Below are 16,611 nucleotides of genomic sequence, written 5' to 3' on the forward strand. Positions count from 1 at the left end.
TATTTCACAAAGTCGATGCAAAATCTGAATCTGAACACATGAATTTTGAAATCTTGAGTTGCCTTTTTTTACATTTTTGCAAGTGTATTTAAACCTCTGAAAAATACATAAATGCACATTTCACATATAGGATTAAAGTGTTTATTAAAGGACAAGTTAGGTATTTTACATTTAAAGCCCCGTTTACAGATCGTTTCTGATGAAATAGAACGGTTAAGATAGAAACCTAAAATTCTCGGCACAGCAGCATGTGTCCAAAATTTTATTTTAACCGTTCTATTTCATCAGAAACGATCTGTAAACCGGGCTTTAACGATCTGTAAATACCGAACTTGTCCTTTAAGTGTAAAAGTAACACTGACCTGCCTGTACCAAGCATGTTTCTGAGGATGTCATCTTATGTCATAAAATCTGAACACAAAGGCTTTTCTTTTTAATAAGAAAAAAAAAACTTTAATGTATAAACAATTACCCACCCAATACATAGCCAACTTTTAATGTACTGTTAATGTACATGAAATAAAGAAACTAAACTTGACAATACACTAAAAAGAGACAGATTCAATACACACTCAGTGTTCCAGCAAAACACAGACAAGAACAGTAAAGGTCTTTGGGAATTTCTGATGAGTCTCTGCAGTTTTGAACAGAGTATTACACAATCTGCTGAAACGTTTAAAACAAAAACCTCTGCCTAAACACAACTGTTCTGAAATAGTCACACTAAAGTTCTCACTAAATTTAAGCTGTCCAGCTTTCAAAGACAGTAACACTAATGAGATTAATATATAATTTAAAATGTACAAATATGAGGTAAGCTGTTCATTTTTAAGAACATTTATACGAATATCAGTGACAAAGTTTTTATTTCCTTCAAGTTCCAGATATGCATGAATGTTAACATATCTGACTTCTAACTACAAATGGAAGCAAGCTATTGATCCAGATGAGTTGATCCACAAGAGGTACTAGAATGAGATATACTGTACATGATCTTATGTAACAATTTTAGACACTAAAAAAAATTGTTTATGGAACATATTCAAAACGTAACTTACCAAGAAATGAAAGTAGAATAAACATTCCATGAGTGAGAAACAGCCCACAGACATGCAACATTTTGAAGGTCAATGACCAGACTGAGACAAAAACTAATTTCTGTGTCAACACCCAAAACCTCTGAAATGTGAAAGTGACAGAAGAACTGGAAGGTTTATGAGATCACAGTCCTGCTCTGGGCTAATCAGTGCTTCACGCGAGCTAGAAAAGGCACAAAACGCCTGCCGATTTAAAGGAGGACATCGTTATATAGTGTACTGTACACTGCTTAAGAGAGAACATTTCTTGCTGCATTCAAAATACTAAAACTCTGCACACAATTTATACATATATATGATGCGGTACTTCTATATTTAGCAACAAATACTTTATGCTACACTGTTATCACATGACCTTACTCTGCTGTTAGTTTACACAACTATCTTCTCACTAGAAATTCTTACCTCTCTCAAAAGATTTTCTCAGTACTTAGCCAAATGTCCCCATTTTGTCCCCATTTTTCCCCCATTAATGGAGCTAATTTATTAGTAAGTGAAAATGCAAAACAAATGGCAAATATTAGAACATCCTAATTGAATACATACTCAGTTTCATTCTGAGGGGGGTTGTAGAAGAAAAAGAAGGAATTTAAAGTAAAGCCAATAAAATAATCCCTGAGGTATAAGAGCCATTAAGATGCAAAGATGTCTATTAAGTACATAAACCAATCCCTCAGTGTAAAAAAACAACAACATAAAACTGAATGACTGTTTTAAGTTTATAAACAATATATATTTTAAAACATGCACAAATCTCGAGCGTACATTGTCACATTCAAATTTAAACTGCCGCATTCTGTTCTATTGAAAAGTATAATACTCTGTTCAAGCACCACTGGCTTGTGATCAAGTCCCCAGGGTATAGATACAGGTAAAGCACCGTGTTACTTTACTGAAGTGGTTTCAGCTGCAGATTGTCCCAATGCAGTCTACAGACAGGCTATTAGTCTTTCATTACCCGTTCATTTATTCTCAGTGATACAACCCAGAGTTCTACCCCATCTCTCGTCATTCCAAGTCCAGGATCCCCTCTGAGAGGGCGTCTATGGCTTTGGAAGCAGCGGAGGAGCTTCCTGGTCCTGAGTCCATAAACATGTGAGGGATCTCACTTCCAAAGTAAATCTTACTATTAGCTGCTATTGCCTTAAATTTCATCAGCTGGAGATATTCAGGGGTCAGCTTGAGCTGTGAGAAGAGAAGAGATGAGATGAGGAGAATAACATGTTTTATAAATCAATGAGCACGTTAATGATGGGGTACAGTTTTAATTGTTTACCTTATTGGCCTCAGCTGCTCTCTGTGCGGTGTAGAAATCTGCATCTGCTTTTGTTTTCTGCGTAGCAAGGAAAGCGCTGTCTATAAAATCAGCAACAAAAAAAAGAGTGCAAAATGAACACAACAGAAATCACAGCAACATTCAGTCAGAATTGTGATGAAGGAGAGTCAATGCAATTTAAATTCATGCTAAGCGTCTCATATAATATATTCAGGCGGTTCACCAAAACCTCAAAAAATTCAGTAAACAAGTTGTAATTATAATTTAAAACTACGAGTTCGTGACTGCTTTTTACAAGTCGTAATCTTGTAATTACGGTAATTCCGACATAGTGTGAAAGCATCTTAGTATCTCAACATGTTGGCCACCATGAGGCGACCAGCTTCCACGTAAAATAAAGCAGACGACTATTAGATGACTGGTATGACTGTCTACATGATTTTTAATTTAAAAAACATTACGTAAAAACTTTTAATGTGGGGAAAAAATTACTGACTTTGTTGCACTCCTGCCAGATTAGTCACTAGTTTTACAACCAGCATTCAAAACTCAGTTGAGAATTGCTAAGACATTCTGGCCAGTTTCAGTACCGCTGGAAAGACCAGTACAGCGGATATCCAAGTATTACGAGACAGTATAAACAGCAGCCCTTTTATAATTGTTAAGCAACCCTGCCAGAGATCAAAACATGATGAGGCCTTCTAGATAAAAACAAATCTCTTTTTATTATGATTAACACATTTGATCAGCATAGACTTTCCATCCAACTATATGTATTGTGTTATGTAATGAATAACGGCATAATAAACTAAAAGTTCCAAAGCATGTTCAGAACAAACAGTCCTTGCATCTGCATTTACAACACCATATTGCACAAACATTGAGAAAAAAAAATAATATCTGTCATTCTACCCAGTTTTTAGTTTCACATTAGTTCAGACACTCCATAACAACTTCCTAACAAATGTTCTCATAAAACCTTAACACTGTGGCTTTTGGCATGTATGATTCAGTCCATCTTCTCAGGAAAGTCATTTTCCCAGTATTACAGTTAGAAGGCAAAGAAACCCAACCTTAAAAAAACATTCCAAAAACTGCACAGTAGAAAACATACTGAAGAGTCAGCTGACCATTATAAAACTACTGAGTATAGTTGGATGGAAACTTTCATCAATACCTCTAAGAGTTTTTCTCGTCAACGTGAAAATTATGTGAGAATGAAATGAGCAAAAAACTAAACTACAGACAGAATGAATGATTGCATAGAAGAAAAATGGAAACGATTACATGCAAAGCAAGTCATTGTCATTAGTGCAAGACATCTACAAATCAAACCAGTGTGTCCATTGACATTCTATCTTTCTTACAAAAATGAATTATGTATTATTTATGTATCAATTCACCATGTGCTATTTACTGAGAATAGTTAACCAGAATATATATATAACTTCCCACTGGCCTTCTCCCAGATTCTGGTTAACTATTCTATGTAAATAGCACATGATGAAGCTTCATCATGCTGTCTTTCTTTTTGTTTTTGCTCATTTCATTCTCACATAATTTTCACGTTGACGAGACAAACTCTTAGAGGTATTGATGAAAGTTTTGAACCTGACAGCTTCTGTAACAATGTGCTTCAAAAAGTGATCTGCATGCTGGTTTGGTAGACACTTTAAATGCACCTTTGCTGAATAATAAATGTATTAATTTCCTTTAAAAAAAAAATCTTACTCAACCAGAACTTTTGAATTTAATTTTGAATTTATTTAATTTTATGAAATAGGTACATAATGCTATGGGGTAATTTCTTCCAAACCCTGACCATTATTAATTTTATATTTTGATCAAATTAGGGCCCATATGGTTAATACAACCTGTTTTTTTCTCTTACATTGCAGTCTTGAACCTCTGAGGGAACATGAACACACATTCACCTACCTTCAATTTCTGATATCTTTTTCTCTGTTTCTTTTTCCATAACTTTCTGGCCATATTTGATTTCAGCCACCTGTGCCACCTTCTCTGCCTCTGCAGACAGGAAAAAAATAGAGCAACATTCTTTTACTTTTTAATAAGCAAAAACTTCATCGGTATCCAATCCACACGACCAAACATGCTAATCAGGCGGAGTGCTAAGAAAAAACATATTTGTTCACCAATGACAGCCTTTTTCCTCTCCGTCTCTGCCTCCTTCTCTACCACCTTCTGTGTCTGAGCCGCAATCAGTAACTTTGTTCTCTCGCTCTCCCTGAGAAGACACACAAAATAAAGAAAAAGAGAGATTCTGTTTCAATCAAGCTCAATTGATAAGGACTGACAGAATATTCTTACTTTAGACAAAAATACAGTGTTGCAGTTTAGATATAGAATGACAAGCTATGGTGTAACCAGGGTCCAAAATGTAGTCTCATATGCAAGTACAAAGTTACTTGCAAGATGGCAACATTATACATTCTGTGACTAACTTAACAACTTGTACTGTGTGTCACTAATATGCAGGATTATCAATTAATTAAAAAAATTGTAAGAAGAATAATTCCTTTGTCATAGATAGAGGCATAATATAAATCATGGCCAATTAGAAACAATTATTACCACTACATTCACTCACTGTGTTAGTGTTAGTTCCTTTTGGGTCCTGGTTGTAACACAATAAGCTATTACATGCAAAAGGTTCTCATAAACTCACATTAATTCATAGTTCCTGCGAATGCTTTCTGGAATGTTTGGTTTGGTAACACGGACTGCCTGTTTACAGGGGAGAGGAACAGAGGAGAGAGTAAGAGAAAAAAGTTAAAGACAGACAGACATCCTTTTTGTTACTAAACAAAATCTAATTAGATATTTGATTTTCTCTCTTCTTTTTTCCCCTTTTTGCTGCAAGAGCCTTGGGAAAGGAGTCAGAACAAATGGATCTCGGAACAAAATTAGTGGACATGTTTACATAATCCTAATGTGACTCACAGCTCATCGTGCATCAAGTGAATGACACATTACCCACAAAAGCTCCATAAGAATATTCACGCTACAAGGAAGCATGAATCAGGTTACTAATGATCTCAGTGTTGTACCAACAAGCTGATGACTTGCACATTTTTAGTGATAATAGATACAAAGGAAATCTACTGCTTGCACAGTTTATTACGAGGAAGGCTATTTTAAGCTTCTTTGCTTGAGTCTGTGAAAACTTGGTTAATCTGCACCAAAGGGATTTGATTACGGAAATCGGATTCCTGCCAAACCAAAGCTAAATAATGAAAGACAAACACATGCACAAATACACAAAGAGGTTATAGCAGCATCTTATCTCTGGTCTTACAAAATGTATAACAAGATAAAGCCTTGAATGTTTTTGTAATAAATTACGAAAGACCATGGTTATCTTTCCTGAATTCGAAAGACCCATTTAAAGGGATAGTTCACCCAAAAATGAAAATTAGCCCATGATTTACTCACCCTGAAGCCAGCCTAGTTGTATATGACATTCTTCTTTCAGACGAATACAATCAGAGTTATAGTGTTCCAGTGTATAGTTCCAGTGTTTACTCTTTTGGCGTAAATCGATGCGTACAGCCGTCTCCCGTAAGCTAGTTATTTTAAGTCGATACATTTTCAAATATGGATATTTTTCTTACACGAACTTCACTTCACTTCAGAAGGCCTTTATTAACCCCCGGACACACGTAGAGCACTTTTATCATGAATAGATGCGCTTTGATGGACTTCCAAAGACATACAGCCATTCACTGCCATTATAAAGCTTGGAAGAGCCAGGACATTTTTTAATACAACTCCAATTGTATTTGTCTGAAAGAAGAATGTCATATACACCTAGGCTGGCTTCAGGGTGAGTAAATCATGGGCTAATTTTCATTTTTTGGTGAACTATCCTTTTAACTAAGCACTAATGTATAACCTGTACAGAAGATAGAATGTTGACAAGAACAGAACTCTGTGGATTGGAGCAGAAAACAGACTAAATTGGCAAAAAAATTATGAATCCCACCTGAATGATGAGTCCAGGTGCCATGCTGGTAAGATCCTCCTGTAGCGTGAGCTTTAGATTCTCATCTATTTGATCTAAGGCCGAAGAAGAATCAACAGATCACTTCATGAATGATACACAGAACTTATACACATAACTCATTTTCACAACACAACTGCAAATATTTACTTTCTTTATGATTTAATGCCATATCAGCATCAATGGCTATATATTCATGGAAAAATCAGTATCTGAATTAAAAAAAATTATGATGATTACATTATATTATATATTATGATAACAACTGAATAATTTTCACAACTGCAAATAAAAAGCACTTCAGAGGCTTAAAGGGATAGTTCACCCAAAATTTTTAATTATTTATGTACTACAATACTATAATACTATTTGTGTGAATTCTAGTCACATGTGCAACACCGCCACATCACCACTAGAGGGCTGTAATCCCCTCACACCATTGTGAAGTGCATTTTGTTTTAGAGATATAAAGCCACTATGAACTTCCCACACTGCAACATTTTTAACATGCATTTCTAGAGCTAAAGAAAATCCAAATGAATTACTGTTAAGGTGTTTCATTATATTTTCTATTTCCTAGACTAGACCTTCCTAGTGAATTATATTGTGAATTCAGGGTGTCTTGACATCTTAGTAGAGAAAAATATGCACACAATTATTTAAATTCACCCATCAGTTTGAAGAAAGAAAAAAAAAACATTTACAGAAATGCACTTTCAATGAGAGTCTTTTGTGAGGCAGTTGCTGTCAGCTACAAGGAAGAGACCCTTGCTTTGAAATATGGGTCTTAAAGCAGCAAAATATTAACAAGTCTAATGATATAAAATCATTTAACACGGTATAGCAACACAACACTTACCAAATAGACCTATGTAGACCTCCTGAAGTGAGTGCACACTACAGAACTGATTCAGCTCATGGTGAACCTTGTTGAAAATCAGGGCTTTGTCATAGTCAGCAGTGAAGTTTCTCACAATGCCATAAACTGCAGCAGAACAAACAATGATAAGAAAGAGATGAATAGGGCACATCAAATAAATGACAGTTATAGTCTGACTCATCACATAAATTCATGGGGAGCAGGATAAAATATTTATGAGCAAGCAGGCTATACCAAAAAGGCTCTTTAGTGGGCCCTCCTCCCATGTTACAAGCCCAGGAAAACGTTCCCAGTTGTCCACCCCCAACGACAGCCTTTTATGCACTTCTACATTATAAATAACAAAAAAAATATTTTACCTGCTGAGGGAACAAGGTAGTTCACCACCTCAATCTGATCAAAGTAGATCATTACACCTCCACTGCAAAGCAAAACAATGTTGCCATATATGAATAACTGTGAAAATCTATTTCTAAAATAAATCTCACGCTCTCACAACAGAATGTGTCTGAGATGATCAGTGATACCCGACTGACAATCTGTTTTGTGAACTTGTGCTACGCCAGATGTAATTTAAAAAGCATTTAGTGCCAATGACCCATTAAATGAATGAAAAACAACAGTAAAGACATTTATGTTACAAGTTTTCCATTTCAAGTAAATGCTGTTCTCTTGAACTTCCTATTCTTGAGCAGCAAATCATCATATTAGAATGATTTCTGAAGGATCATGTAACCCTGAGTAATGATGCTGCCTTGCCATCACATGAATAAATTACTTTATAAAAATATTTTAAATTGTATTACTCTTTCATAATGACTGTTTGCCTTTACTGTATTTTTGATTAAATAAATGCAGCATCAGTGAACATAAGAATCTTCTTTCAAAAACAAAAAAAATCTTACTGACCCCAAACTTTTGAACAGCATTCTTTATAGAAACATATGATAACACATTTACCCACATTAAAGTTGCAGTAAGCAATTACTGAGAAACACTGTTGATATTTGAAATCTACACCCAAACAAACACAGCCCTCCCTTCATTGCTCCGCCCCCAAAATAACAAACACACTATGCAACACAAGCAACCACTAACAACATCAGACAGCTTGCTCAAGTGTGGATGAATCAGCTGTGATTCAACAACAACTACAGCATATGGTTCTGGGAAACATAGCAAAAACCAATAGTACTCATGTATGGAGCAGAAACAAAGCAACCTCAGCGTCCACTTTCAGGCCTTCCCGCTCTCTAACGTCTCTCTAGTGCTGGAATTATTTTTCCAATATTAATGCGGATCCTAGCTCTTGTCTGGTCATTCTTCCAATTATTTTCCTCTGACCTTTTCCTCTTTGCTCTTATTATCTCTGCTATCTCTCTTTAGTTTCAATTAATTGCTATTCATTTACATATGAAACATATGTAACATATGAAAATCATATTTCATATGTTACAAAAACAGCCTTTTTCCACCTTAGAAACATTGCTAAGCTACGTAATATGCTATCAGTTTCTGATGCAGAAAAGTTAGTTCATGCATTCATGACCTCGAGACTGGATTACTGTAATGCCTTATTAGCTGGTTGTCCAGCATCCTCAATAAACAAGCTACAGTTAGTCCAAAATGCCGCCGCTAGAGTTCTTACGAGATCAAGAAAATATGATCATATAACACCGATTTTATCATCACTGCATTGGTTACCTATAAAGTTCCGTATTAATTACAAGGTATTGCTACTGACTTATAAAGCCCTAAACGGCTTAGCTCCAGTCTATTTAACGGATCTTCTATCGCCCTATAATCCATCGCGCTCTTTAAGATCACTAAATTCAAGGCTTTTGGTCATACCTAGGATATCCAGAACCACCAAAGGAGGGAGAGCATTTTCACATTTGGCTCCAAAACTCTGGAATAGTCTTCCTGATACTGTTCGTTGCTCAGACTCGCTCTCCCAGTTTAAAACTAGATTAAAGTCGCATCTCTTCAGCCAAGCATTCATATAATCCCACAGTTCAAACTACAATCCGGCCTCTAGCTCATAAATGCCAGAGGAGAACTGGCCCCCGACTGAGCCTGGGTTCTCCCAAGGTTTTTTTTCTCCATTAGGTCACCTGATGGAGTTTTAGGACACCATTAGGTCACTTGATGGAGTTTTTCGGTTCCTTGCCACTGTTGCCTTTGGCTTGCTCAGTTGGGGATATTTTGGGGATATTTAATTTAATTTTATCAATCAATAAATTCCTCTTGAAATAAACTTTGTTGTATTATTTAAATGTAATACTGTGAAGCTGCTTTGATACAATCTGTATTGTGAAAAGCGCTATACAAATAAACTTGACTTGACTATTAATTACAGCAATAATCTGAAAAACCTCAGGGAAGAATAAGCGATTTATTTTTAACCAGTTTATCTGGACTTTTGTCAAGTTTATTTTTATAGAACAGTAGAGAGATGACAGGAAATGATAAGGAAAGGAGGAGGGAACAGAATTGTGAAATGTTTTAAGCCAGATTTAAACGTCTTAACCTTAAACCTAATACTATAGTCGATCAATTGTGTCTGCTCAGTAAATGATGTTCTACCACACAGTTTCAACCTTCAGCCTAGATAGGATTCTCCTGAACTGCTGTGGAGCAGGAGTCTCTATTAAGGTGCAGTCAGACTAGGCTTTAAGCATGCAAAGTTTCTTTTCACCCTGCAATGACTAATTATTTTCTTGAAAAGTGTTTTCATTAAGATATGTTTTACAGCCTGTAGTGTAAATCTCAGAGAAGGCCTCAGGTCAAAGTGCACTATGTCTCACTTCAGCAGCTCTGAGCAAAACACCCAGCTAGCTATACCAGCCACTGAGGAACATCAGGTGAGATGTAAGAGACTGTATAAAAGTGACAGTCTTGACTGAGGTTGTTAGATGTTCTGCAGGCATCTCGGCTTTGTTGCCTCCTCCACCAATAAAGTCGATGTTTGGGCATCTGGAACTCCATGACTCAAGAGATTTCTAACAAAGAGGAGAAGACTTTTTCCACCACACTATCCCCCGGTTTCACAGACAAGTCTTAAGCTAGTCCCAGACTAAAATGCATGTTTGAGCGGTTTTAACTAAAAGCAACTTGCAATGACATATCTTTAAATAATGATGCACACCATAATGTTTTTTCTAAGGCACGTTTATAAAAGCTACTTAACTGCCCTAATTGAACTAAGGTCTGATCCTGGCTTAAGCCCTGACTGTGAAACCGGCCTATATTACTGCAGGCCAGATTTCAACAAACAAGAATTTGGTATGTAGCAATAGAGAAAACCAAACGCCTACACTTAGCTGGCTTTCTTGCTCTTGCTTTGCATGCACATGATTCTGATGAATGAACAATTAACCTCACCTTGTGCCGCATGGAACATTCTTTACTTCATCTGTTTGTAGGGTTGTCTTTACGAAAAGAGAGAGGATGCAATAAGAAAAAGAAAACTGAGTTTAACTATACATAAAGAGTCTGCCTTTTACCTGTACAGATCTGAATGAAGTAATGAACGGCAGCATCAGATGAAATCCAGGGCCACTGGTGGCGGTCAGCAGAGCTCCACCTCTGAGAGGAGAGAAGCACACCAGTTACACGAGCCATAGAGTAGAGACTGACATGCTGTGCAGCATCTCCTTGGTTCTGGGAGCAGATTATTGGAAAATCTTGAGCAACTGACCTGTAGTAAACACCTACATGTCCTTCCTCAATCTTATGAAGAGCAGAAAACATTGCGGCTCCTCCTATGGCGAGGATCACAGAGGCAATCGCTCCCAATGTCATTCTGAACAAAAAAGATACACGTTAATAGTTAACCTAATAAAGTACATCTCCATGCTATCAATAGTCAACAACATGTAAAGTAACTAATGTGCATTGTATGCATAATTTACCATTAATAGCCTCAAACAGGAAATGTATAGTATTGTATTTTAGCAAACAAAGATGAAAACAGATCCCAGAACAACTTAATAATAATAATAGTTAAAATATATTGTTTACATGTAACGTTTTGTTGTATCCAGCAGATTAAAAATGCCTAAACTGGTTTGCTGTGCATCAACGATTAAAACGATTATGTTGGTGTATTTTATGGGTAACAGCTAACAACATTACTAGTGTGAAAACTACCGAGTTCGTGACAGATTGAGAGAGCATGTGGAACACTGACATTGCTGTGACTTTGTGGATAAGAGGATTGAGGAAACCAAGCACAAATACCTGAATGCAAATGTCTGTTTTATTGACTGTATATTGTTTGAAAAACCACAAACGAAACCCTCAGTTTAGTAAGCACTAGATAAGAGCGTTCAAAGCGCGTGTTAAACGGTTTTAGAGACATAATAACATACAGGAAGTCAGAATTGGTGTTCGGTAAATATATGACTTGAGTGTCCAAAAGTTGCCGCTGGCTATGGGCTTTCTCTTGGTGTTACACAAACTAATCGATACAGTTCTACAAATTAGTTACTGTTGTGTCAAAATCACAATATTATCTTGGCGAGAAGCTGCAATCTAACCAATAGTAAACATTACTAGCTAGCTTTAAAAGATGTGTCTACAAAGAAAATACTTGAGACATCCAGTCAACGCGATTACAACACAGAAAAAAATACTTTGTGGATGAATGCGAACTAAAAATGATGTTACCTAAATACGCGCTGTAACTGCTTCGCGGTGACCGGTAGAGAGACACCTGCGATCGATGAGGAAAATACAGCGACGCTCTTTTGCGTCTGACGTCACCACAGTTTGACCTACTTTTCCGCTGTTGTTCGAGTATCACACCACTAGATGGCGACAAATACCTTCCTATCAGAGCAGGATTGTAAAGTGATAGGGACGAATTGATGAATAACCGGAATTATTTACTTTTCTTTATTTGTCTCAGTGTTATTTTACTATTATTTATATACTATTATAGTATTTAGACCTATAAATATTTTGAATTAGATGAATCAGTTTTCATTTTAATTTTAGATTTTGTAATTTTGTTATGTGCTTTTGTCATTTCTATTTTTTTTAAATGGCCTAGCATATAGCAGGATCCTGGAGAAGCAGAATTCTGCAGAGTTTTGTTCCAACTTTAATCAAACAAACCTGAATAAACCAATCAAGGTCTTAAGGGTTAGAAAGCTACAGGCAGGTGAGTTTTTATCGGGGTTGGAGCAAAACTGTGGCTATCACGACCGACGTTGGCCACATTTATTTACTTTTTCTATGATGAAGTAATATGACAGTTTTTTCGAGAATTCTATGTAGTGTTTCTGCATTACAGGCTATAGGCTATTTTTTTATAATTTCTACAAAAATATTCCTAAATAATTTAGGCTATTTACTTTTAAATAAATGTTCACATTAGAGTTAGCACATCAGTTCACACAAACCTGTGGCATCATATGACATGCGATGCGATTCATCAAATTTAAATGTTGAATGATGTCCACACATACACAACCACATAGCTTTAGCATGACTTACGGCTGGTTACTTTAATTCTCTTTTAATGAGTGATTTCTTTTAAAGCAGTTCTCCCTTTTGACACCTGTGTGTGACTATGATCTGTTTTATCAAACCCTAAATTTAAATGAAAATTTAAATGAAGATTCAAGATAGACTTTGCTTTAAAACCCCATCATAAGATACATTTTCAAATCGATAGCTAATGATTCATGGGCCATTAGTGCTTGGACCCAACGATTGCTGCTTGCGGCTATATTTACACTATGACATGAGATTTGTGTTTGACTCCAAATAAAAGAAAGCTTATAGCTTTTTTGCAATGATTTCTGATCATCAAATGATGTTTAATGCAGACACAGTTCAAACAAAATTCGGATTTTATTTTCAAGGTGAACAGAGATATTTATGGCTTAATGGCACTTTACATTGTGGGATCAGATTATATACTTACAATCTCTTTTTATTATTATGAATCACATAACTAGGGGCCATAAGAGTAAAAAAGAAAAGACAAAAAAAATAAAAAAAAAATTGTGAAAATGAAACTTAAAATGGAAACCTCTTGTTCCCTATATACAACATGCGTCATGTTTTGTCCTTCGGTTTCACTATTTGTTTTTGAGGTTCAGTGGGATGATGATGATGGTAGTAAATTGTAAAAAATGCGCTGTGCAATCTGGTTGCATCTCATTTGGCGTGTTTCTTGTAGATGGAGATATACTCCTGCACATCATCAGGGGAGCCCAGCACTACAGGAACCCTCTGGTGGATTGAGTCAGGTTTGATGTCTAGAACATTCATGGCTCCTGTTGTTGCCATACCTCCGGCCTGCTCCACGATGAACGCCATGGGGTTGCACTCATACAACAGCCTCAGCTGGAGCCAAGAAAGAAACATGAAATCAGTGAGACCGTTGCCTCAAAATACATTTTAATATGACATTGATCTTTTTATAACACAAATGCCTTGTGATGTACTGTAGTTAGCATTTCAAAGCATTCACTGTTTAACCATGTTTTTTTCTCACCTTGCCCTTGGGGCTCTTGACATTAGCAGGGTACAGGAAAATCCCACCATAGACCAGCGTCCTGTGCACATCAGCTACCATGGAGCCCACGTAGCGCCCTCCATAGGGTGAACTACCATCCTGCAGTTAGAGAAAGAACATTATCTTCAAAGTGGAAGAGGCTTATTATGTTGGCTAAAAATATTCACTGTGCTGAATTTGACAAACTTTCTATATAATGTTCTATAGGCTATATACTGCACATTAAAAATAAAGGTACTGAGAAATTATGTCAGTCAAAACTTCATTGAAACTTTCCAAACACTCGCTTGAGTGAAAGTAAAAATGTTTTCATTTAACTTTAATGGACTTACTTTTTTTTATTAAGAAATTAAAGATTTCAATTTCAATAAATGCTGTTTTGGACTTTCTATTAAACAGAGAGTCCTGGAAAAAAAAGTATTATGTATTACATTAAGCAGCACAACTGTTTTGAATATTGATTCTTGAGCATCAAATCAGCATATTAGAATGATTGCTGAAGGATGATGTGACACTGAATCCTGGAATAATAGCTTCTAAAATTAGGCTTTGCCATCATTGTAATATATAATACATGTAAATATATTTTAAAATATATTGAAATAGAAACATTTAATTAAAATTGAAAAAATATTTCACAATATTGCTGTTCTGACTATAATTTTTGATCAAATAAATGCAGCCTTGGTGTGCGTGATACTTTTTTCCCCGAAAACATTAAAATCTTACAGACCCCAAACTTTTAAACAGCAGTAAGTTTTCTTAAGTCTTTAGTTCAGACTTGACTCTACCATGATGTTAACTAAAATCACCACAGTTGCTAAACAGATGCAATATAATTCTTGGATGTTTTTTCTAGCTCGGACCCTTCAGTGAGATATGCTCAGGATCTGGGGGCTCTTACCGCTGGGAATTTCTTCTTTTGCAGATATTCTGTGACATCTGGGTAAAAATGCTGTGCATAGCCTTCATTGAGACTGTATATCTTTCCCTTCTTCTTAATCCTGACATTCTGGTCCACAAGTATGAACTCACCGATGGCCTAACGATGGAGGAGGAAAGGATGCAGAAGATTAGACTTTTAAGATTTAATGCATTGAAAGTATATAAACTTCAGAATATAAGGTATGTAACATAATGCTGACATACAGGATCAAGCATAAAGCAGTTGACTCCCTGGCCTGTGGAGAGAACCATCATGGTAGCACTGCCATAGAGAGCATACCCTGCTGCCACAATGTTTCTGCCGCTCCGCAAGGCATCCTTCTCTGAGGGCTCATCATCAGTTTCCTGGAGATCATGTGCACACAAACAAACAAACAAACAAAAGCATTTATTTAGATGACTGTAAAGACATCTGTTTGTACTGAAGTGGATCTGAAAGTCTGGACTGTACCTTTCTGTAGATTGCAAAAATGGTTCCAATAGAAGCTAAGCAGTCAATGTTTGAAGAGCCATCCAGGGGGTCAAAGCAAACCACGTATTTGCCCTGGGCGAACGAAAGGACAGTGTCATGTAGTTTATTGGCCAACACAAATGCATTAAAGTAGCTAGTTAATACTGATGGATTTAATGAAGCAACAAACAAAATAATTTCACCGACCACAATACAGACCATAACAAAAGTAGGATTATTCACATATTACTTTGGCTAAAAATGCAGACTAAAATTATTAACTCAAAATTCCTGCATGTTATTAATTAGTTTTTAATTAAAAAAAATAATTTTACTTTTAATTTAAGGTTGGTCAAAAAAACAACAACAACAATGACACACCCTTTTCTCTGGTTCTATAATGATGGCCTTCTCATCTTCTTCAGACACCAAAACACAGGATGTGAAGGAGGATTTAATCATGTTTATAACAAGATCATTGGACAGGACATCCAACTTTTTCACCTGGTCACCTGTAACATTTGTGCTCCCGGCAATTCCATAGCTGAGAAAGAGAGATGGAGATTTATAACAGTGATTGATTCATGCAGAATTGTGTGGCCTGTATGCTTTTTCTCTTACAGTGCTGATAACGGGAATGAGTCAACCTTTGCTCTTATTTCAACAAGAGACAAGGTCTAATCATTGCCTCAGTCTGAAGTGTGTTTGCAAAGTAGCTGAACTGACCAGCCACTACAACAGAGAATTGACATATATATATATGCAAGCATGATGCATCTGGAAAAAGTGTTTTGCACAGATGAAAATTAAGGTTTAAACTATTGAAAAGGTTTTAATCAATGGGACACCAAACCACATTGTATATTCTGGGAAGTGGTAGTGTACATTGAATACCACACTTTTTTGTACTATAGGATGCAAAAATGATAGAAACGGTCTAAAAATGCAATCATATACTGTTATTTAATATGGCTACAGTTTATGTGAAAGTCCAAATGTTTGCGTGGAGAAGATGCAACAATAGGCTACTCACAGATTGGCAATCCCGGCTTTTCTGACAGCTGTGGAAATGGCTTTGATGGCCGTGCACATGGAGTTGAGAAGGGTTGTAAGCTCTCCCGTTCCTTTGGCTTTTCTGCCTTCTTCCAAGACAAACCTAGTGAGGGTCACCACATTGGTATCAAATGCACCTCTGTCTGACATGATGACTGACTGCTGGACCTCTGAGTTCCTGCAAATTCCTGTCAGAAAGGATGTATTAGAACTTAGTCTAGATATTTGACTGGGTTTAAAGGGGGAGTGATGGTAGTTTAGCCAATTGCAGGAAGGGTTAGAAGGGAGGAGTGGTTTTTTGCACATGTAGTCAATGGAGGTGAGGGCCTGGCCGAAGTCCATAGAGTTTATCA

General features: G+C 36.4%; 2 protein-coding genes across 2 annotated transcripts; both read right to left on the reverse strand.

The window, feature by feature from the left end:
* Positions 1–1,553: 1,553 nt before the first annotated feature.
* erlin2 (ER lipid raft associated 2) lies at positions 1,554–12,055 on the reverse strand. The gene is made up of 12 exons (XM_082169059.1): positions 11,949–12,055; positions 10,978–11,082; positions 10,784–10,865; positions 10,662–10,708; positions 7,637–7,698; positions 7,257–7,382; positions 6,380–6,453; positions 5,063–5,121; positions 4,530–4,621; positions 4,312–4,401; positions 2,374–2,453; positions 1,554–2,282 (listed from the first exon to the last, which is right to left on the reverse strand). Exons 2-12 carry the CDS (start codon positions 11,079–11,081, stop codon positions 2,106–2,108), a joined length of 993 nt encoding a protein of 330 aa, XP_082025185.1. The 5' UTR covers position 11,082; positions 11,949–12,055; the 3' UTR covers positions 1,554–2,105.
* Positions 12,056–13,120: 1,065 nt separating this feature from the next.
* Positions 13,121–16,452, reverse strand: fbp1b (fructose-1,6-bisphosphatase 1b). The gene is made up of 7 exons (XM_082169055.1): positions 16,239–16,452; positions 15,587–15,749; positions 15,206–15,298; positions 14,959–15,099; positions 14,714–14,851; positions 13,789–13,908; positions 13,121–13,637 (listed from the first exon to the last, which is right to left on the reverse strand). Exons 1-7 carry the CDS (start codon positions 16,406–16,408, stop codon positions 13,449–13,451), a joined length of 1,014 nt encoding a protein of 337 aa, XP_082025181.1. The 5' UTR covers positions 16,409–16,452; the 3' UTR covers positions 13,121–13,448.
* Between the last annotated feature and the right edge of the window lie 159 nt (positions 16,453–16,611).

This window comes from Leuciscus leuciscus, assembly GCF_965113295.1.
Source record: "Leuciscus leuciscus genome assembly, chromosome: 5".
Lineage (NCBI taxonomy): Eukaryota > Metazoa > Chordata > Actinopteri > Cypriniformes > Leuciscidae > Leuciscus > Leuciscus leuciscus.